This window comes from Meleagris gallopavo, chromosome 2 (genome assembly GCF_905368555.1).
Source record: "Meleagris gallopavo chromosome 2, MGAL_WU_HG_1.1, whole genome shotgun sequence".
NCBI lineage: Eukaryota > Metazoa > Chordata > Aves > Galliformes > Phasianidae > Meleagris > Meleagris gallopavo.
This window is the reverse complement of record NC_139405.1, coordinates 106,630,851-106,652,262: the sequence shown is the minus strand read 5'-3', so window position 1 is coordinate 106,652,262 and position 21,412 is coordinate 106,630,851. Positions and strand designations below refer to the sequence as shown.

The 21,412-nt window shown below is 47.5% G+C and overlaps 4 protein-coding genes and 1 long non-coding RNA gene across 8 annotated transcripts; 4 read left to right on the top strand and 1 right to left on the bottom strand.

Moving 5' to 3' along the window:
• Nucleotides 1-2,444: 2,444 nt before the first annotated feature.
• Nucleotides 2,445-3,551, top strand: LOC146545132 (uncharacterized). Its single transcript, XR_014881781.1, has 3 exons — nt 2,445-2,455; nt 3,035-3,161; nt 3,278-3,551. It is a non-coding gene; the product is annotated as an uncharacterized LOC146545132 (long non-coding RNA).
• A 1,953-nt stretch (nt 3,552-5,504) lies between these two features.
• LOC146545131 (gallinacin-5) lies at nt 5,505-6,998 on the top strand. Of its 2 annotated transcripts, XM_085218331.1 has the most exons (3): nt 5,512-5,861; nt 6,330-6,456; nt 6,808-6,998. In XM_085218331.1, the coding sequence occupies exons 1-3, from the start codon at nt 5,804-5,806 to the stop codon at nt 6,821-6,823; spliced, it is 201 nt and encodes a 66-aa protein (XP_085074457.1). In that variant the 5' UTR covers nt 5,512-5,803; the 3' UTR covers nt 6,824-6,998. The 2 variants fall into 2 exon arrangements, with proteins under 2 accessions (XP_085074458.1, XP_085074457.1); XM_085218332.1 differs by lacking the exon at nt 6,808-6,998 and having other exon boundaries at nt 5,505-5,861; nt 6,330-6,460.
• A 179-nt stretch (nt 6,999-7,177) lies between these two features.
• Nucleotides 7,178-12,214, top strand: LOC104910049 (gallinacin-3-like). 3 transcript variants are annotated; one of them, XM_085218335.1, is made up of 4 exons: nt 7,178-8,870; nt 10,034-10,114; nt 11,095-11,203; nt 12,016-12,214. In XM_085218335.1, exons 2-4 carry the CDS (start codon nt 10,057-10,059, stop codon nt 12,026-12,028), a joined length of 180 nt encoding a protein of 59 aa, XP_085074461.1. In that variant the 5' UTR covers nt 7,178-8,870; nt 10,034-10,056; the 3' UTR covers nt 12,029-12,214. The 3 variants fall into 3 exon arrangements, with proteins under 3 accessions (XP_085074461.1, XP_085074460.1, XP_085074459.1); XM_085218334.1 differs by having other exon boundaries at nt 7,178-9,744; XM_085218333.1 differs by having other exon boundaries at nt 7,178-10,114.
• Nucleotides 12,215-14,341: 2,127 nt separating this feature from the next.
• Nucleotides 14,342-16,833, top strand: THP1 (beta-defensin 1). The gene is made up of 4 exons (XM_085218529.1): nt 14,342-14,448; nt 15,448-15,535; nt 16,003-16,129; nt 16,617-16,833. The coding sequence occupies exons 2-4, from the start codon at nt 15,478-15,480 to the stop codon at nt 16,627-16,629; spliced, it is 198 nt and encodes a 65-aa protein (XP_085074655.1). The 5' UTR covers nt 14,342-14,448; nt 15,448-15,477; the 3' UTR covers nt 16,630-16,833.
• A 1,691-nt stretch (nt 16,834-18,524) lies between these two features.
• On the bottom strand, nt 18,525-21,185 carry THP2 (beta-defensin 2). The gene is made up of 4 exons (XM_003204631.4): nt 21,081-21,185; nt 19,796-19,874; nt 19,444-19,564; nt 18,525-18,744 (listed from the first exon to the last, which is right to left on the bottom strand). The coding sequence occupies exons 2-4, from the start codon at nt 19,851-19,853 to the stop codon at nt 18,729-18,731; spliced, it is 195 nt and encodes a 64-aa protein (XP_003204679.2). The 5' UTR covers nt 19,854-19,874; nt 21,081-21,185; the 3' UTR covers nt 18,525-18,728.
• Nucleotides 21,186-21,412: the final 227 nt, after the last annotated feature.

Genomic DNA, 21,412 nt, shown 5'->3' with positions numbered 1-21,412 from the left:
GCAGCCAAGAGGAGCAAGAAGCCTGCAGGCAGCTTGTAAGCTGTTAAAAAAAGGCTGTGCTGGAGAACTCGGTAAAATATGTGCTTTGGCTCAAAAAGAAAACAGAGGTCTAAGAAAAATCCCCGCAGGGCATGAAAGGCAGCTGAGGGGGGGCTCACATAGGGAAGGGCTCAGCAGTGAGAAAAGGGCTGACAGAGAACAGTAACTCCCATAGAACGTGGCAGGTCTGCTTCAAATAGGAGTGAAAGAGGCCTGAAAAGGAGGGTGAAGATCTCTTACAACACATCCCTGGAGAAAAAGCAGGAATTTCTCTGAGCACATGGAAAGTGTGAGGGGGGTTGTGATGGGGAAGGTGTAGGAGGATGTTCAGGGGCATGTGCTTCTGTCCCCGGCAATGTAATGCTTGAGGCCAGGCTCTGGGAACCCATCGAGCTGTGGGTGTCCCTGTTCACTGCAGGGAGTTGGAACTAGATGGCCTTCAAGCATCCCTTCCAACTCACACCGTTCTATGATAATAAAACTGCTGGCATGGGTGGTGAAGTTGTGGCTCAGAAAGCTGTTGCCACATTCACAGACAACACGATCGCAATTGGCAGTTCTACTTGAGGGGCACAATGGGAAATTCTTACCCATGTATGGAGGCAGGGTCTGGATTATTGTATTTCATTTTACAGTGACCTCTTTCTTACCCTTGTAAAGAAAAACAGTGAAAATAGATGGAGACTGCGCTTCCTCATTACAAAGTTGTGGGGAAATACTGGTGGTAGTAGACGGTTGGACTGGATGATCTTGGAGGTCTTTTCCAACTTTAGTGATTCCAGCTCTAAGAGTTAATTTTGCCTTCTGCAGCAACGTGCTTTGGGTTTTGATGAGAGCAGTCATGTTATGTTGGAGGGGACCTTAAAGACCATCCAGTTCCCAGCCTCCTGCCATGGGCAGGGCTGCCCCCCCACCACACCAAGCTGCCCAGGATCCCACCCAAAACTCAGTCATGTGCATGTGTTACCAGTGAGCTGGGCAGTTATTTCATTGACCAAACAAATCCCAGCAGGAGTTTCTCCTTAAATATCAACAACGTTCTAATTATCTATTTTCAGACCATCACCAGCAGGCACTTGAGGCAAAGCCAGTCCATGGTTGAGGCTGAGGTTAATAGCATAGACATGGCCAGACTCTGTCTTTTGGCCTGGAGATAAACCTGGTGCAGGTTAGCTCCCTAGCAGAGATGTAGCACGTGCTTCTATATTAAACAAGCAATTACATTGAGTAATAATAACTAGCACTGCTCCCGCTAACCGCAAAGCCCACCTGAACTGAGCAGTTGCCGTGACAGAAACCTTGAGCAAATCATTGTGGTCTAACATTGCACAAACAGAGGTCCCAAGGTCGTTTTGCAGGGAGCTCAGCGCATTTCTTGAGGTGATGCTGCAATATTTTGAAAGCAATACCTTATAGTAGGATGCTAACAGAGATGATCTGTTGAACGGCTCCTCAACTGTCCCCGAAACTGCAGACATCTCCTGATTGGAAGAAGAAGAAGAAGAAGAAGAGCAAGCATCCTTCCCAGCCTCCAGAAACCACGTAGAGCCACGGTCTGCTCCTCCATCTTAATGCATTTGGGTGGCTGACGCTGATCTGCAGGACTACTCCAACCCAGAGCCTCCTCGTTTGTGGTAATGACACAAATCTTCTCATTATTCAGCCTCTCTTCTACAGCTCTGTCCTTCTGAAAATGGCTGGAGATTTCAGACCTTCCATGGATAGCTGCTTTACTCTGTCATAACCTTAACCATGCAGCGACTCGGTCCATCAAGCATTAGTTTAGGCAAATATTGATTAGAAAGAAGAATTTTTGTTGGCTGCAGAAGGAGATCTAAGAGGAAATAGTTCTGGAAGTGAACAAAAAAGTAGTCACAGGCATGGGTTGATGGTTGGAGTAGATGACCTTCACGGTCTTCCCAAACTTAATGATTCCTTCTCAACTCTTGCTTTAGAAAGGTTTGAAAATGTGCTTTGTGCTGCCTTGCATGAATATAATAACAACTGTCATGGTTTGGTTTCTGAATTAACTTCCACAAGGCAAATTGAATTTATTGCAATGTACTGCAATGTATCAAGCAACTTAGGATAAACGTACTTAATTAACATAGTAATTAAAAGGTAGATATAAAATTGTATTGTTCTGCACAGAAGCTTCTTCCTGTGCTGTGATCCTTCGTGTCATCCGTGGAACCTTTAAGGCAAAGTACATGATTATCAAGAAAGGGCATTCTATCTGATTCTCAATGATAATTTCTGTCCTTCACCCCTCAGCCCACTGTGTTTGTAGGACACCACTTATTAACATCTCAATGTCATTTCTTTGCAGTGACAGGATTTCCCAGTCTGTCTTCTGCCATGAAAATCCTTTGCTTTTTCATTGTGCTCCTCTTTATGGCAGTTCACCAAGCTGTGGGTAAGAAATAAATGAAAATGAGAGTCTGTATACAAGCCATATGATATCGGTGTCTCATAAAGGTTTTCTGTCCCCTTTGGGAGGTGGCCCAAATTTTGTGCTTAAAGAAATTTCATTGTCACTAGCTCACCCTACAACAGCTACAACAGGCGATCCCTAATAAAGCATTCTTAAGTCATACAGAAAAAAAGAAATCAGGTCCCATGCTCTCCAATTGTGCTTTGCTTCAGGACTTTGCACTTGGGTTGGGGAGGGTGAAGATCACACTGATAGCTTCTGCGCTGCCTCAAGTTGCACCAGGAATGGTCCAGGTTGGATATTAGGAAAAAAATTCTCAAAAAGAATGATGATGCAGGGGCACAGCTGCCCAGAGAGGTGATGGGACCACCGTTCATAGACATGCTGAAGAACCACGGGGATGTGGCACTGAGGGACGTGGGCAGCGGGCATGGTGGGGATGGGCTGGGGTTGGACTGGGTGATCTTGGAGGTCTTTTCCAACCTGAGTGATTCTATGATTCCATGAATAGTCTCCCTTTTCTTGTTTTTTTTTGTTTTTTTTTGTTTTTAATTTGTTCAGGTTTTTCCCATCCTCCAAGACATCATCTCCGATGTGGGTATCGTGGGACCTTCTGCTTCCCTGGGAAATGCCCTAATGGGAATGCTTACCTGGGGGCATGCCGTTCTGGGTATTCTTGCTGTAGATGGTAAGATTAAGACTTGACTATGGCTAAACTGACTTCCCAGATTTAAGTTTTATATGGTGGGATTTTCCCCTTTGACTTACGTGTGAAAACTCGGTACTGTTCTTTCCTTTGCATAGGTTATAGTGTGAGTAATTGCACAGGATCTCCAGAAGTCTGGGAATGATCTCTTCTTGCATTGTTGGATTCCAGGAACCATTGTACCGGTCATTCTTTTAACAAACATTTGCCATTCTTTTAATAAAGCGATATCTGGGGAGATTGTATGGCAGCCATGTGTGTTTTTGTTATTAATTTCATTAGAAATAGCATTTATCTTCAGAAGCTTGAACAAGATAAGAATTCTGAAATCAGATTCAGGCATGTTTAGTTTGCCAAAATGCCCTTTCATGCTGCTGGTTGAATGGGTACCAGCATGTTCTCTCCCAGCCCTGCTAGGAGCCACTGTCCTGATCCAGTCATCACTTCCATAGAGAGTATGAAAGTATTTTCCAGTGTAACTCTTTGTAAAACATCTCTTCTGAACATATGAGGTCCAGAGATTCCAGACCTGGTAAGAGCAGTCATTATGGGATCTAAGAAGAACAAAACTGGCAGGTAACTTCATTTTAAGATTCAAAGCCTGGTTTTACTCTTGATTATATTGGGCAACATAAATTTGCAGCAAATCTGCATCATTCACATCAGCTGCAGTAACAACTCAGGCAGTTGTAATTCGGCTCACAACTTGACAATTAGACAAAGTGTATGAAAGGCCAACACCTCTGCTATTTCATTCTCTCCTCTTGCAAAAAGGTTTCTCCTACCCCAACCTGAACCCTATTGGAAAACTCCAAAGCTGCAGGCTGCTCTGTGACCTCCTCTTTCTCCGCAGTTGATCTTCCACAGTCAGGAGCATCCTGAATAGAGTAGAATAGAGTAGAATCACAGAATTGCAGAATCTTTAACATTGAAAAAGACCACTAAAATCGCCAAACCCAATCCCAGCCCACTCCCACCATGCCCACTGACCACGTCCCTCAGTTCCACATCTCCATGGCTCTTGAACACCTCCAGGGACAGTCACTCCTCCACCTCCTTAGGCAGCCTGTTCAAATAGAATAGAGAAGAGTAGATTAGATTGGAGTAGAGTAGGGTAGAGTAGGGTGGAGTGGAGTGGAATAGAATAGAATAGAATAGAATAGAACAGAACAGAACAGAACAGAATAACCCCAGGGCTTAGCTGAAACCGAAGACCTTTTTCCTTTTTGAAGCATCTCTCTGGTTGAAACTAGCCTTTCCTATGACACAAGGGGTTAATAAAGGACATGGTCAGGCTGTGCTATCTTCTTTGAGGGCACATATTTGGTGGTAAGGGGAACATGTATCTTCGTGGTTCAGTGGGAACACATCCCATCCCTCCCACCACCTGTGTGGTGGGACCTCAGTGCTCATGTATGCTCAGCAAAGGTGGGAGCAATGATGATTGGCTTTTAAAGGAAAAACCCGGAGGACTACACGCAAAGGGCTGACCTGAAACCCAGAGCCTGATGTTTGTCACAGAGCACTGGGCCTCCCTGGAAAGGGATATTTCTGCAAATGACTCAGAGTACCAGCATGGAAACCACAGTGTGCAAAGGGCAGGAAACCGGGCCAACAGCCACCTTGCAGGGATTCCCCTGGATAGAGTCCTCAGGAAGCTGTCAAGTGGAACCAAAGCAGCAATTTGCAGTTTATGTCCTAAGATGTTTTGCACAACCCACGGCACGATGAGTGCTTCTTTCACAAACTGGAATGGCACAAGATGTTTTGCACAAAGACCGAGGGCTTTGCAGAGAAGATTCAGTCCTGAGTATTTCAGGTTCCGCTCTGGAGCCATTCCAAGATCTGTAGGCAGCAATGCTATAGCATCAGACTTTTCTCTCTCCACTACAAATAGCCACATTCATAGCTGCAGAACAGCTTGCAGAGCCAGCTTACATTGCAACAGCGGCTGGGATCTTCCCCTCTCTTCCCTGCTGGGCTGTAAGGTTTATTTCTGTAACTACCCAGTGAACGTACATTATGATTGAGCACGTCCTCACATATATGCATAAACACATATTATACACACCAGATTTGATGAGCCTGAATCTTGATTAAAAATGTATACCATCAACATTTTGCAGTCCAACAATGGCTGACATACAGCGAATTCTTATGCAAAATGGTGATGAAAGCTTGTCATTCATGGGGCTGAATGGAGATGTCATCCTGTGCTGCGTCTTCCCAGCAGCTCTCAAGTGAAGCATAGAGAGCACGCTTCGATGGAGGGGAGGAACACAGAGCTCCTTTGTGTTGGGAAAGCGGGTTGCGTGCCAAGGCTAACGGATGGGGATGAAGTGTGTCCTAAGAAGCGTCCAGCAAACCACAGCGCTGTGTTTCTCTTTTGCAAGGCAGGATGACACAAGACCCGGGGCTGAAGGCCTCGGGGGAAAGCGATTCCGTGTCATCTCTGACGGGGGAATAAGCAGGAAAAGGTGCTTTGGCAACAATCGGTGGTGTCAGGAATTCTGCCTGCGTGGCAGGAGGACGAGAGCTGGGATTGAAGTGCTGCTGCCAGCAAGAAAGGAACCTGCCCTGTTTCTTCTCCACACAGCTGTGACCCCCCCAGGCATCTCCCAGCCATGCAGATCCTGCCTCTTCTCTTTGCTGTCCTCCTCCTGATGCTCCAGGGAGAACCAGGTGAGATATACATACGTTGTGGGAAAGTGGTGATTTCGCCCTTTGCTGATATTTTTGTAGGGGAGAACAGAGAGTTTGATGATGATAGGTCATAGAATCATCGAATGGCCTGGGTTGAAAAGGACCACAATGATCATTTAGTTTCAAACCCTCCTGCTATGTGCAGGGTCACCAACCAGCAGCCCAGGCTGCCCAGAGCCACATCCAGCCTGGCCTCGAATGCTTCCAGGATGGGGCATCCACAACCTCCTTGGGTTACTGTGGTACCCAATGGATTTCCATTGGAAAATTTGCCTTGGCTGGTGGAAAAAGGGAAGAATAGGCAGCCCAGGGGCATGGGGAGAGCTTTCCACCTGCGTTCAGCAGTGGGACAGTCAGGGTGCACCAGTGTTGGCTGTACAGGGGCAGAAGCCTGTGCTCACATCTGGTCAGAACTGTGCTGAGGTGTTCTCTTTCTGCTCTCTGCAGGGCTGTCCCTTGCTCAAGGATCACCCCAGGACTGTGAGCGCCGTGGGGGCTTCTGCTCCCACAGGTCTTGTCCTCCAGGGATCAGCCGCATTGGCCTCTGCTCCGAGAAAGTTTTCTGCTGTCGGAGGTAAGCAAGAGCTGCCTGGTGTGGGATGGCTGCTTCCTGTTGGGGCTGGAGATGAGGTCCTTGGAGAAAGGGAATAATGCACAGCCCAATGGCATGGGGGCATCCCTGGGTCTCTGCTGCTGTATTATCCAAACTGGGAGATGCTGCTGGGGCTGCGGCAGTCTGGTGTCCTCTAGCACTAATGCTGACAGACCAGCCACCACCTGTAGAGAGTGTGGAGACTCTTCCCAGCCTTCCACCAGCCCCAGGACCACAGTTCAGAAACAGTCCCAAAGGGGGGGTGGGCTTTTTAACTGAGGGTTCTGGCCTCACACAGTTGGGATGAGCACTGCTATACCTTTCCTCCCACAGCCGATGGTATTCCTGATGGCCTGTGATGTCCCCTCACGTTGATCTCCATGCAGAGCATCGAAGCCACCACTTAACTTTGCAGTGCACCAGAGGCAACAATCACCACTGGGAGCAGTGGTCACCCTGGACAACTAGCCCTCAGCCCTGTGAGATCCCCTCTGTCCCCAATACAAGGTGGCAGCTTACATTAACACTATGGAGATGTCTGTCTGTCCTAAGGGAATGGTGTGTGGGTGTGCGTCTCTTTTCTCTGTTTCATTCCTCCCTTGGGATGCAACACCACTGTGTTGGAACTGGTCAGCTCCAGGGAGTCTGTAGCCCAAGAAAGCAAGAGTGAGAAAAAGGGATAGATAGGGATCTGCCCCTCTTCCTTGTGACTGTTTCACACGTGGACCTTAGTAAAGGTGGGAGGTTGAATCTGATGGATAACACTTCTGGGGTCTTCTCTCCCTGCCCAAGATCAACGGGGAACATCATCTCCTGCCTTGCCCAAGCCAATGAGAAGATGGTGAATTCTAGATAGACGCAAACCCACAAACACACGTACACACAGCACCCTCACCTTCCCTCCCTTCAGGTTGTCCCCAGGCCCCAGCACCAGCCCCACGAGGCAGGGGGATCTGCAAGGACCTTGACTCCAGTTTCCACTGGCAGAAGGGGCAACACCATATCCTGTGTCAGGGATGGGGGGGTTGCTGTCAAGTCTCTGAGTTCAGTCTGTGCCTGAAGTTGTTCACCTGATCCTAAGCTGAATCGGGAGTCCCTGTGGAGCTATTACATAAGACATAGAACTGTTCCAATGGAAGCTGACAGGACAGGAATCTTTCCAGTGTTCAGGGAGGGGAGCAGAGAAGACCAGGGTGGGGCTGGGATTATATCCAGCCTGGAGCATTGGGCACCTCTGTGGCAATGATCCAAGGCAAAATCGGGATGCCTGCTGGGTGTTGTAGATCCAAGTCCAGATCAGCAAGGCCAGGCTGCAGTTTGGGTGGAGATTCAGCACAAGAGACCCAGCTTAAAGCAGCTCCTTGGAACAGGGATCAACCTTGACCACGACCTCTCTGCAGCATGAGCTGGGAGCCCTCTCCCTATTATCATCAGCAAGCTGGGGAAAGCCTTGATTATGCTGAGCCTGGTACCAAATCTGCACGAGAGGGAATAATCAGAGTCCCTGCAGCCACAGAAACCAACATGGCACATCCAGTTCTCCTTTTACAGATTTTTGCTCCAGGAAGAACCCTGCCATGGGTCTGTCTGGTACATGGCACAAGACCCTTGGTCTCCTGTGTATCCCTTCGTCTCTTCAGGATAAAACACCCAGTGCATCTGGGCCTGCTCTCTTGGAAGTCTCTTTCAAATCAAATCTACAAGAAGACTGAAAGACATTTGTAATTTTTCCTCCAAAAACAGTACATCCCAACAGAATTAGGCTATCTGTGGACCCACCCACTTGCTGTGGGCCCACTCTATTAATCTGAGTAGCCATTAAGAACTAGATAGCCTTACATTTTTCACATCTTGGCAAGTCAAATGCAAATGATCTTGAAAATGATTAAACTGTTCTTGTAATTTTTCAAATAGAGGATAGTAAAATATTAAACATGATTCTGCATATCAAACAGAAGTTGATTAACTTCTAAGAGAATCTTCTAAGAGATATAAATATTTTACATTTTATAAATATTTTATCTGATTAAGGGATTGGTTGCTGCTGGCATCTACACCAGCCAATCTCTGTTCATCTCAGGCAGTTCATGGCAAACCGTTGCAGCCTGTGTAATTTCAGAGCAGCTGGGTGTCACAAGATGTTCTTGCATGAGGACAACGGTGAAGTTTGCAACAATCCCAACAAGCACCTCAGCAGCTGGGAGGGATGAGGAGCAACGCCAGCACCCTCATGCAGAAGGGTGACTTTCTGATTGGTCGAGAGGAGAGGTATCAGCAGGGATAAGTACATGTCCCACCCCTCAGCAATGGTATAAAAATGTTATATTTAGGGCAAAGCTGTACACAAGGGATTCCTGTTGGGTGTCTTCGTGTTCGAACACCAAAGCGTTCATCAGGTAGGTACTTGCAGGGTTACCTCTCTGCTCAAGTTCCATCATCCCCCACTCCTCTAAATGACAGATTTTAAGATCTTCCCCGACCTTTTGCTCTTCCCTAGGAGACTGTCAGTAAAAGTGGAGCTGGGGAGTTCTCTTGTTGCTGGCTGACTTGGTAAAAACCTTGAGTTGAGGGTAGAGAATAGAGTAGGGTAGGGTAAAGTGAGTGGAATGGAATAGAATGTTTCAGTTGGACGGGACCTTCAGAGACCATCTAGCTGAACTGCCTGACCACTCTGGGCTAAAGCACATTGCTGAGTGTATTATCCAAATGCCTCTTGAACACTGATGGGCATGAGGCATCAACCACCTCTCTGAGAAACTTGTTCACATACTTGACTAACTCTTAAGTAAATAAGTTTTTTCCTAATAAAAGTAATGTCCCAAGCTGAGCTGGAAGGCCCTTCCTGAAGCCTGGGTGAGTCAGAATGATTGGGCAGGGTGGTTTCAGCAGCCAGCTTTGAACTGCCTGTGATGGAACGTGGTGCTAATTAGACCTTCATATAGTGTGGCAGCTCCAGGTACAAGCATTTCCCTGGCCCTCAAAGCCTGGATCCTTCCTTGTCTCTAGTTTGATGATGAGTTCTGCTCTGACTGGTGGCATGAGCATCTCCTGATGTTCAGATATCCTCTACTGTGCTTGAAATTCTATTTTATTTCATCCCTTAATTGTGATCAACTCTGGGGACAGCCAGTTGTGAGGTCATAGAAATTTAGTACTTTCTGTGACTCCTGGAAATTGGAGAAATTGGAGTGCGTATATTTTTTTTTCCAGAGGAAAAGTGTTGGATGCATGAAGGATGGGGGGAATTTATCAGCTCCACAACTTTCAGTGGTAATTTTTTATCTACATTTTCTAAGTTTGACTGGAAATAGCTTTGATTGAAATGGCAAGAGGTGGACTTGAGGTCTCCAGTCAGTTCTTAGGGGAAAGTCTATCAAAGACCTTTGACACTGGTAATGGGAAAACATCACCTTGAGTAATGGTTTTCAAAGAGATGGAGACCACTTGAAATGTTCACAATATCTGCATGGTAGTGCACAAAAGCATATCAATATGCCCGGGCTTTTAAGCTGTTTCTGTTCTGCCATGTCCTTGCTGCCTTTGCTCATCCACTCTGCAGCCTTGTGAAGACCTGCTCCAGGCATGAAGATCCTGTACCTGCTATTCCCCTTCTTCCTCTTGTTTCTCCAGAGTGCTGCAGGTGAGAGGGAAAGATGGGGTGAGGTGTGAGCCCGTATCAGTAGTCTTCCCTTGTTCTGGGAAGAAATTGCCTTTGGTGGAACAATGCAGAGATTGGGAGGCAGTGAAATAAATTCTGTGAGTGACCTTTCCAAGAGGTGCAGAAACACCCCATAAATAGAAGCCTGGCTTGGGGTGTGTGTCGGGAGGAGTTTTGGCTGCAAGTTGCAATCCAGCTGCTCTCTGAATGAGCTCCCATTGGCAAGGCTGAAGTTTGGACAGCAGCATAACATTATAGAATCATTAAGGTTGGAAAAAACCTCAAAGATCATATAGTCTAACCATCTCCCTACTACCAGTATCACCCACTAAGCCATGTCCCTAAGTACTACATCTATCCTATCATAAAACACCTCCAAGGACGGTGACCACCACTTCCCTGGGCAGCCTGTTGTAATGCATTACCACTCTTTCAGAGAAGAAATTCTTCCTAATACCTGATCTGAGCCTCTCCTGGGATGACTTAAGGCCATTCCCTCATCCTTCAGTGGGAGCTGTGCAGGGATGGCATAGAGCCCTAAGTGGCTTTTGACTCAGTGGAATGACTGAGACACAAAGCTGTCCCATTTTGACTAGTGGTGTCTCAGCTGAGTGTCCCAAAGAGTCCTTGCCCTAAGCCATGACCTCTTTGAGGGTTGGGTTTCCATCAGAGGTCCCTTGAACTCCGGGTGCAGTAGTGACAGGTATATGAGGAGTGCCCCACTTGCCAGCTCCGCTGGTCCAGGAAGAGGTGGACAAGAAGGTGGGCTGGACACACAGGTGGGGAGCCTGCACACCTCCCCTTGGAACTCTGGCTGGTCTTTCCCATCTGCTCTCTTGGGTTCCCACACTGTTGTGAATAAATCCTTCTAGGTGAAACACCTTGCTTTGAAAGACACAAATATTGGTCACTTCCATCCATCTTTACAATATCTTCTCCCTGTATGACTTTCCATCTACCAGGAACTCCCATCCAGTGCAGAATAAGAGGAGGATTCTGTCGTTTTGGGAGCTGCCGCTTCCCACACATAGCCATTGCGAAATGTGCAACTTTTATTCCCTGCTGCGGAAGGTAAGATCTGGATTCCTGGCTGAGGAAAGGGATCCCTCCTTTGTGTATTGAAATAGCTGTCATACATCTCTCTCTCACCAATGTCTTGCAGACAGTATCTGGCACATGGTTGGACGAGATGATCTTAGAGGTCTTTTCCAACCTAAATGTTTCTATGATAAATGCTCCACAAGAGGCCCAGGAAGGGAAAAGCCCTTGTGGGTTTGGAAGAGCCCTGCGTAAAGCTGAAGGAACCCCACGCTCAGCCAGCAGCCCTCCATTCTCCTTAGAGGTCCACTTAACATTTAATTAATTTTGTTTATGTTTAACATTTAATTAACATTAATCTCCCAGGATGGGAGATGGTCAGAGCTGTTGTCACGTTCTTGATGTTGCTGCAAAGACCTGGACTCAGGGCTAGCACCACTAATTGGAGCATGAGTTCCAATAAGCCATGAACAGTAAGGGCTGGGGTTACCCTTTGAGCAGTGACAGAGGAGGTTTAGGTTGGATATTAGGAGGAAGTTTTTTTCCACCAGAGGGTGGTGAGGCACTGGAACAGGTTGCCCAAGGAGGTTGTGGATGCCCCATCCCTGCAGGCATTCAAGGCCAGGCTGGATGTGGCTCTGGGCAGCCTGGGCTGCTGGTTGGTGACCTGCACATAGCAAGGGGTTGGAACTGGATGAGCACTGTGGGCCTTTTCAACTCAGGCCATTCTGTGATTCTATGATTCTCTCAGGTCCCAAGGCTTCTTTGATCTTAGAGAGGAGGTGAGAGAGCAGGGAGAAGTGAGTTGCAAGCAGGTGACATGCTTGTCTGTTTTCTCTATACAGCATATGGGGTTGATGCCCTGAATTTTGTGAGGACATTGCCCTGGAAACACCTCTGTTGACCTCTCCCCTTCCCACCTCTGCAGTCTCACATGGTGTGACTGTGGCAGTGGAAGCTGAAGACATCCCAGCGTGGGCCTGCAGTTGTTTGCCCAGATGCTGCTTTTTCCTGCTGAATAAAGGCGTGCAGTTTGGCATTGCAGCTGATGGAGAGCGTGAGTGTGTCCTTGTGCCAGAAGGTGCTCTTCCCCATCAGCACCATGGGGATGCCAGAGCTGGCAGTTCCTGTGTGACCTTAGGGTTTGCTGCAGGTGAAGAAGGTTCAGAATGATGCTCCTCGCTGGGGATGGCAAGCAGGAACCCTGTGCTGGTTCTCTCAGGCACGGGTGTCCCTCATCCCTGGCAGCCACAGGCACTGGCTGCATGCAGATGGCTCTGCTGGGTGGTATAATTCCATATTAGCCTCATTAGTCTCCTTCTCTGGAGATATTCAAGTCTCTCCTGGACGCCTACCTGTGCAACCTGGTGTAGGGAACCTGCTGTGGCAGGGGGGTTGGTCTCGATGATCTCTAGAGGTCCCTTCCAATCCCTACAATTCAGTGATTCTGTGATTCATTTTGGAGTGGGTAGCAGTTCTTTAGTATGAGTGCTCAGTCCACATGTCCAGGATGCCAAGGAGACACCCTTCTTCTACTCAGTGGGAAAGAAGTCCTCATGTATGCCATGGAGGTGATGTTTGTGCCCAAGTGGACCAGGACAGTGCTCCAGCAGGAGGATCAGACTGCATGTTTGCTTGCCCATGTGTGTATGCACTCTGAAAAATAGGAACAAAATAATGGTGATCTCCTCTGATGTGGTGGAAACTCCTTGTCTTGGTATTTGCCTGATCTAGCCACTCTAAGCAAGAAGGCTGAAAGCAAAAACAGCCACATGAAAGAGTGCATCAGCCAGGTGACAGGGGCTGGTTGTCCCCATTCATTTATCCTGTTTCCCCTTCCCCTACACATCCTCCATATACTTACACAGCTCTGAGGTAAGTGTACCCTACCTCCCAGGTTCACATCTTTTCAGCTGCAAGGTCCACCACCCTCTCCAGAAGTGCCACCTGCAACTCATTAGCCCACTAATTTGTGTGACTGGAATGTCTGTTTACAGCAATTGCCTCCCAGGTGGAAGTCTCCCAGCCCTACTGGAATGAAAATCACACATTCTCACCTACTCTCCTAAGCTAGTGTGATTGACTAGGTTTAGTTTCCATCCCCAGAAATATGTCTCTGCTGTTAAGACCACTGGTATCCTGGACCACGTTTGGGAAGGTGTTGCCTACACACCAAGGGAAATGGCCTTTCCCCTTGGCTCAGTACCTGGAGGGCCGGGTCCAGTTCTGCAGTCATAAAGGCCTGCAGGAGATGCAAGGGGAGGGAGCTCTGCTCCATGGAGCCTGGGGCACAGCCTGGATGTGTGGAGCTGCCATCAGCAGCACTGCTGTGCTGAGTGGGTGTCCGAGCCCTGGCACAGGGAGCAGAGAGCAGTGGGGGCTGCCCACTGGGGAGCCCAAAAGGTCACCTGGATGTGGTGCTGAGCAGCTGCTCTGGGTATCTCTGATTGAGCAATTTGAGACTAGCTAGCCTCCAGAGGTTCCTTCCAATATTAAGCATACCCAGCTGCTTCCCTTTCTCATTATCCCTTGTTGTGTTGGAAAAAGGGCCCCGACCAAGTGCCTGTAGAGGGTCTGACACTCTCCCTCTATGTACTTGTACTGTTGTCTTTACCACTGTGACTTGAATGGATTGGGAGAGGATGCAGATGGGTTGGGTTGGCTGGTTTTCTGACCTTAACACATATCCTGGTGTTACTATCTCTCTTTGGCTAGACTGAAACTGTAGTGCTTCTCACCTTTGGCATGTCAGCCACATGACTATCTTGTCCCAGGTTCTTGCAATGTCTTGAGAGGGTTTTCAATATCCCGTATGTTATTGCACATCACATCTAAACTGACTGCTTAATCAGATAGGAAGAGGCAAACAAAGATCCTCTTTATTTTGGGACCAAGCTGCTGTTTGCTGTCTGCACCAACCAAACACATTGCACATCCTCCAAAATTTCCAGCATGCCACCACAGCTCGTGTGCCTGCTGTGAGCCAAGATGTGTTGCATGAGGGTAACTGTGACTATCGCAAGAGCACCAGCAAGCACCTCAGCCTCTCCCACTACAGCCAGCAGCAATGAGGAGCAGCTGCTCCATCCCTATGCACATGGGTCACTCTCTGATTGGCCAAGGGGAGAGGTGGCAGCCAGAATAAGCCCACGTCCCACACAGTATAAAACTAGGGGATGTGGGGCAATACAGTATTCTCTGATCCTAACCCACCTGGATGCACGCTGTTGTTGGTGGGGTTCCTACTGCCTTGCTGTACTCTGAGAAACCATCTTCAGGTGAGTAACTCGGTGCTTCCTTCCAGGAAAGCTGCTCGTGCAGCCTTCCTGTGCAAACCCATCATCCTGCAGCCATCTACATTGCTGACTATTGGGTGTGTCTGTGAATAGAAACAAGAACTAGAGGAGGCTGAGAAGGAGGGGAAGTCATTAATACGAGTGTTGGAGCCCAGAACATGTGGAAGCCAGAGATAGGATTTCCTATTTGTAGGAGAGACTGAAAGATACCTTGATGCTTGCGGAGACACCTAATCATAGAATCCTAGAATGGCCTGGGTTGAAAAGGCCCACAATGCTCACCCTGTCCCAACCCCCTGCTATGTGCAGGGTCACCAACCAGCAGCCCAGGCTGCCCAGAGCCACATCCAGCCTGGCCTTGAATGCCTGCAGGGATGGGGCATCCACAGCCTCCTTGGGTAACCTGTTCCAATCTAAGATCTTCTGTTCTGGGGGAACAAGGGATGTTCCCTCTTTTCAGGCAGCAGAACAGATTTTCCATCCTTTCAGGCTTCAGTGAACACAAGGTAGAATTATGTTGCTGTTTCTGGCCACCAAGACCTCCTCATCCTGTTGTTCCTCTCAGGGCAGGGCTGCATGGGGCTGTGGCAGTGAGAGCTGAGCTGGGGAGTTCTGTTATTGCTGGGAGTAACTATAAGTGGATGATGTGCCAGGATGCCTTTGGTGAGCCTGGGGAAACAGAAGTGCTTGGGTGGAGTGGTTTGGGTGGCCAGCTTTGCGTTGATGCATTGCACCAACTAACCCTACGTGTAGTGTGGCATCTCCAGGTACAAGCATTTCCTTGACTTTCAGAGCCTGGATTGAGCCTCTTGTAATTGTTGGAATTGCTTTATCACAAGCATCTCCTGATGTGTAAACTCTGCTCTGACATTTGATTGAGTAGAGACAGAAGAAAGAAAACAAATACACCAGTGGTACTTCTGACATGTTGTCTGTGCTAGAAAGTATATCTTGTGCTGGTTTGGTTTCTTCCCTTTGTAGCTCTGTGAAAAGCTGGGACAGGCGTAAACCATGCGGATCGTGTACCTGCTCTTCCCCTTCATCCTCCTCCTGGCCCAGGGTGCTGCAGGTGAGATGTGGGGTTCTCCATATCCCAGGAAGTGGCTTGTCAGGGCTGGGTAACCATTAGGAGGTCTCTGATCAGTTGGTTCAGGAGGGAGGGAAGATCTAGATTGGATGTTAAGGGGAAGTTCTTTCCTATGAGAGTGGTGAGGTGCTGGAACAGCTGCCCAGAGAGGCTGTGGATGCCCCGTCCATCCCTGGAGGTGTTCAAGGCCAGGTTGGATGGGGCCCTGGGCAGCATGGTCTAGAATTAAATGTGTAGGTTGTCTGCCATGGCTGTGGAGGGTGGAGTTGGATCTTCATGATCCTTGAGGTCTCTTCCAACCCTGGCCATTCTGTGGTTTGGATGAGTGGCTGGGCTTTTGGGTTTGGTGCTTTGTGCACATGTTAGACTGAGATCCGTGGGCCAGGCACTCTAGGAGCGCACACAGTTTGCACTGGTATCTCTCACTCATTTTCTCTTGCTCTGTGCAGGGTCCTCCCTGGCTCTAGGAAAAAGGGAAAAATGTTTACGTCGGAATGGCTTCTGCGCATTTCTGAAGTGCCCTACCCTCTCAGTCATCAGTGGGACATGTTCAAGATTTCAAGTCTGCTGCAAAACGTGAGCTTTGGGATTAGGGATGAAATTGGACCTGCTACTGTGATGGCAGATATGGCTGTTGTTGTATTTGATCCCCAAGCCTAGCTACTGGTTTTGAGCTATATGTGATCCAGGGGAGGGTCATGGGGAGGAAAGGAGAAGTTGTGAGGACCTGCTCATTAAAGGAGCTGGGGGAACCCCAGATCAGACATGGGCCTCCCCATTGCCCTCAGATACACAGGGTTGCCTGACCTGCTGGTTTTGTAAATGCTTCTCAAGGTTGATGCAGAGTGAAGGCTCTCTCCCGGGTAATGTGAGGCACAGAACCCGTTCCCTGATGTCTTCAAAACCTTGGAAACCAAGCTGTCTGCTATGCAGGATGGTTATTACCTGCATTGTGATTAGTGTCAATGTGTCACTCTTGTCCAGGGGAAGGGATACACACTGAGAGACAGAAAAAGAAGGAGAATAGAAAGGCATGATTTCACAGCATGTTTTCTTTCTGCAGGTTATTGGGCTGAAGAGCCGGACTTCCCAAGCAGGACATCGCTTTCGCTTCTCACTTCTGGCAACATCCCCCACTGACCTCTCCCCTTCCCACCTCTGCAGTCTCCCATGGTGTGACCGTGGCAGTGGAAGCTGAAGACATCCCAGCGTGGGCCTGCAGTTATTTGCCCAGATGCTGCTTTTTCCTGCTGAATAAAGGCGTGCAGTTTGGCATTGCAGCTGGTGGGAAGTGTGAGTGTGTCCTTGTGCCAGTGGGTGCCCAGGGATGTTCTTCCCCATTAGCACTGGGGCAGCAAGGCCAGCGCTGCCCATCTGATCCATCCTGAAGGTACCACCACACAGTGTGATGGGTCTTCCATCTCCCTCATCAGCTGACAGTCATAGAATGATAGAATGCGCTGGGTTGAAAAGGACCACAGTGCTCATCCAGTTCCAACCCCCTGCTATGTGCAGGTCACCAACCAGCAGACCAGGCTGCCCAGAGCCACATCCAGCCTGGCCTTGAATGCCTGCAGGGATGGGGATCCACAGCCTCCTTGGGCAACCTGTTCCAGTGTCTCACCACCCTCTGGTGGAAAAAAGCTTCCTCCTAATATCCAACCTAAACCTCCCCTAACTCAGTTTAAAACCATTCCCCCTTGTCCTGTTGCTATCCACCCTTGTAAACAGCCAGTTCCACAGCTCCCACCATTCTCACAGCCCCGCATGCCTGATGGAGGGGCCTTATCCCACAGGCAGCCCACAAGGAGACCTGTGTAGTTCTTGGAAAGAAATAGTTCCACTAGTTTGCCTTTCCAGCTCCTTTTTAAGGTGAGATCTCCAATGAGACCCATGTACTTTGACCTGGATACATGCAGTCCAGCAGGAATTAAAGCAGGATGTCTTTACCTCTCTGCCTGTATAGACTAATTGGGATTGCAATGCTGGGATTCTCCACCGTTAGGGAATGACTTCAATCTTTCAGCAAATGCAGCCCTCAGCCCTGTATAACTAAATGCATGTGTGTACATCCATTACTGCAAGTATCTCAGTAAGTTGTTATTGAAGCCTTTTCTATTAAATAAGTCACTGTTGGTCCTCTTTCTCTGACTTCCCCTCCTCTGACTTCCCAGCTGGATGTGTAGCCCTTCCCATAGCCCTGGGGCTGATGCCTGCATTGGCTTCCAACTGAGTATCCCTGCTGGAGTCAAAGAAATCCTATCTCCTGTGACACCAGTCCCTATGGGAAAGCTCTAGGAGTGTTTAAGAAGGGAAGGTGGTCTAAGTGAAGGTCAATTCCTTATCCCATTTAAGGGCTATGTTAGATTCCATGCTGCCTCAATTTGGGATGACAGTCCCTGCCACCACACCTGCCCCAACTTCCCTGTGATTCCCCTCCACGTGGGATGGCAGCTCCAATATGCCTTCAGGCTGCTCCTCAGCCTTGATCACCCCTATTTCCAGCAGGTCCAAGCTGTACCAATTACTGCTCTAACACTGGACAGCCCCAGTGCTGCCACCAGGATCCCTGTGAGAAATAACGAGGAAAAAAGAATGGATTATTTTATCACTGTATAAGAAATCATGTCACAGAAGACTGGAAGTTGGATGGGACACCTGAGGATAAGCTTGTTTGTAAACAAGTGCAAACAAACAGACTTAGGATAAACAAATGCTGTGATTTTCTATCCAGACAGAGCTGTTACCCTCAATCCCTGCAAATAATCATAGACTCATTCTATGGAAAAGACCTCTGAGATCACCCAAGTCAACCCCAGCCCAACTCCACCATGCCCACCGACCACGTCGCCCAGTGCTCCACATCTCCCATTGAACCCCTCCAAGGATGGTGACTCCACCACCACCCTGGGCACTGCTCTTTATGAGAAGGAATGTCTCCTAATATCCTGATACACAGCTGACACCAGTATAGATGCTATGCAACATTGACAATTTATTCAAGAGGAAGGAAGGCAATACAGAAGATATTTGTATTTACTCTATAACACAAAACATATTGCATTAAACATGCAAGGAGTTTTCTTGATGCTGAGGTTTTGCTGTAGCATGAAGGGGATTTAAAGCAAGTTCCTGGAAGAAATTTCCAAAGCTCTTGAATAGACTCATGAAGTTTTTATGCATCCCATGGCCTGCAAAAAGAGAGAGCAAAAAATCAGATTATTTTTGTTTTTACATTCCTTCCCTACTCACTCTCAATCCATGCATGTCTTCCTCTTGTAATATACATTCCAAAATATCACGTGCAAGCCGGATTGGGACAGCCTTGTGCAGTCCTATCTGACTGGGAGGAGTGCTCTGCTATTGCTTTAGGAAAAATAGGGAACCTTGGATTGGTATCCCCTGGTCTTGGGGTGAGTGCATTCAATCCCAGTGATATTAGATTTTCTTTTGATGCAGTTTCACTCTTTGCACACCCTCGACTGCACTTGGATCTGTGTTCACCCTGCAGTGCAACCCTTTTGTTTCCCATGCACCATAACAGCTCAGTTCTGAAAATGTGGAACCCTGATATTTTGCTCTGGCAGAGGAGCTGTAAGGGGCCAAAGAGCTGGGACTGCACATAGCTGGCATCTATGGCCATACTTTACCCTTTGTGTCTGGACACATCGTGCTGCACACCTCAGCAGCACATCTCAGCAGAAAGACAACTGTAAAGCTCTGCTAGCAACTTCCACCAGGCTGCCCTGGTGGAATTTTATGAGGAATATTATGAGGTTGCCCTCATAATATATTGTTTCTGAAATCTAGACTGAACATTCAACAGCATCTTGGGCAAAATGTATTTGTCTATCATGCGATGGATGAACATCAGTGATTGCCAAACTCACCATTTGCAGCAGGAACGGAACCCAAAGCAGCTTCCAACTTTGATTAGATGGCTGGGACACCTTCCAAAGTGGCAGGTCCCTCTTTTACAGAACAACATGTCCCTCTTGGGTGAAGACAACCCTGCAACAACAGCAACAAAGTTCCTCCCCTCTGATTCTGCAAGGCAAGGCGAATGCAGCCCCACTCACCCCGCTGCCTTAAGGACTGCTGTGCAGGTTTGGCCATGCTGAAAGGTGAGCTCACGAAGCAAACCCTTCCCCGTAACCCAGTCCTTATCCTCCCCCCACATATCCAGGGGGGTAGGCATTCCGGTGGTAGTACTGCCACCCTTTAGCTCCTCTTTCATCTTACCTGGAGAAACCTGGAGTGCCAGGAAGAGGAGAGAGAAAAGCAGGTAAAGAATCCTCATGGCTGCAGATCTGCTAAGCTGCTACTGGGAAAAGAAAGAAGAAATGTATGTGACAGGTAACCCCTGGAATCTACAATCTTCTGAGCTGTACAGATGACATGGCATCTATATTACGTTTTCTTCACATTCAGAAATACCTCTGTGACCTCATGGATGCCCTGTGGGCATTTCTGGGGAAAAGACAGCAAGGAGCAGCATGGGATATAAACACATATCTCAGGATTTATGTTTATTAAACTGTTTTAATTCAGATTTCCTGCCACACTTCGCAAACATTCCTTGACCAAAATGCAAGCATCACCATTATGCCTGGTTAAATGTTTTATCTAATAAATAAACCCCACTGAACAGAATGAGGTGGTTCTACATCTGAGCTTATAAATGACAGAAATACATGTTCATTTTGCAATGTTGAAACTTATCAAAAGCAATTTACTCAAAATCTTCAGCTTTAGTCTACAGATGATCTTACAGGAATGGAAACTCCAAATTCCAAAAACAAACAAATCTGTTCCCAGCTGACAAGAGATATTTAAAAAATAATCCTGTAGTGAAGTCACTGAAAGAGTCAATGACTAAAGCAGCTAACGTAAGAAAAGTGGGATAAGATGTCTTAGCTGGGCTTATGGATAGAAAGGAGATATCATCCATTCTGGTGCTGGGGGATCTTCTGATCCACCAATCTTCCAATCTTCTGAATTGTTTTCTCTTAAGCACTGCAGGGAAATGAGGTTGTGATGAAATGTTGTATTTCTGCAAATGGAATGGTAAGGAGTAGCCCAAAGCAGACTAGAAATTGACACCAGAAGTTGGAGCAAAAATCTCTATATTTGGAAATACCAAGAGAAATAAGTAAGCAGAGAGAACCTAGTTCTGAAAATGAAATTAACTTCTCAACATTGATACCAAGTATATTTGGTTTCCAGGAGACCAGCAGCTTTTCAGCCTGACCTAACCCCATTTTTCTCTTTGGAATTAACAAGTGGGGTACCTTTATCAAAGCCTGCTTTATCAAAGCCTACAAAGATACTAGCACATATTTGAACTACTTATTCAACCTTTGTAATGCTGATAAACTTACATCCAATTGTTTTTAGAAGCCTACAAATTCAGATTAATAATGCTGAGGACACACACACGTGTACATATATATATACATATAAATACATTTTTTTTCAAAAACACAGAAGGCATTAAAAGAAAGACTGAAAAGAACTGAGAAGTTACCAGATATTAGATGTGCCCAGAAGCCAAACAAGAACACCTCTTGGTCTCTTCCCTCCAGAGGGCTTTGGCTGTGGGACTGAGAACCTCTTTTATAACATATTTGCTGTGGGTAGTGATACTTGCTTTCTCTTCCCAGTAAGTACACATCAAGCCAATCAAAAACTGACCCATCTTTTTGGTGACTTCTAACCCAACCAGAATGAAGTTTCTTCTCACTTCCCAGTCAAAAAGTAGTGTTGATCTCTGAACCTACAAAGATTTTCTACTGGAAAATCCCAGGTTCCTCATGCAATACCTCTTGTGACACACCAGTTTATGTAAGATACGTTAAG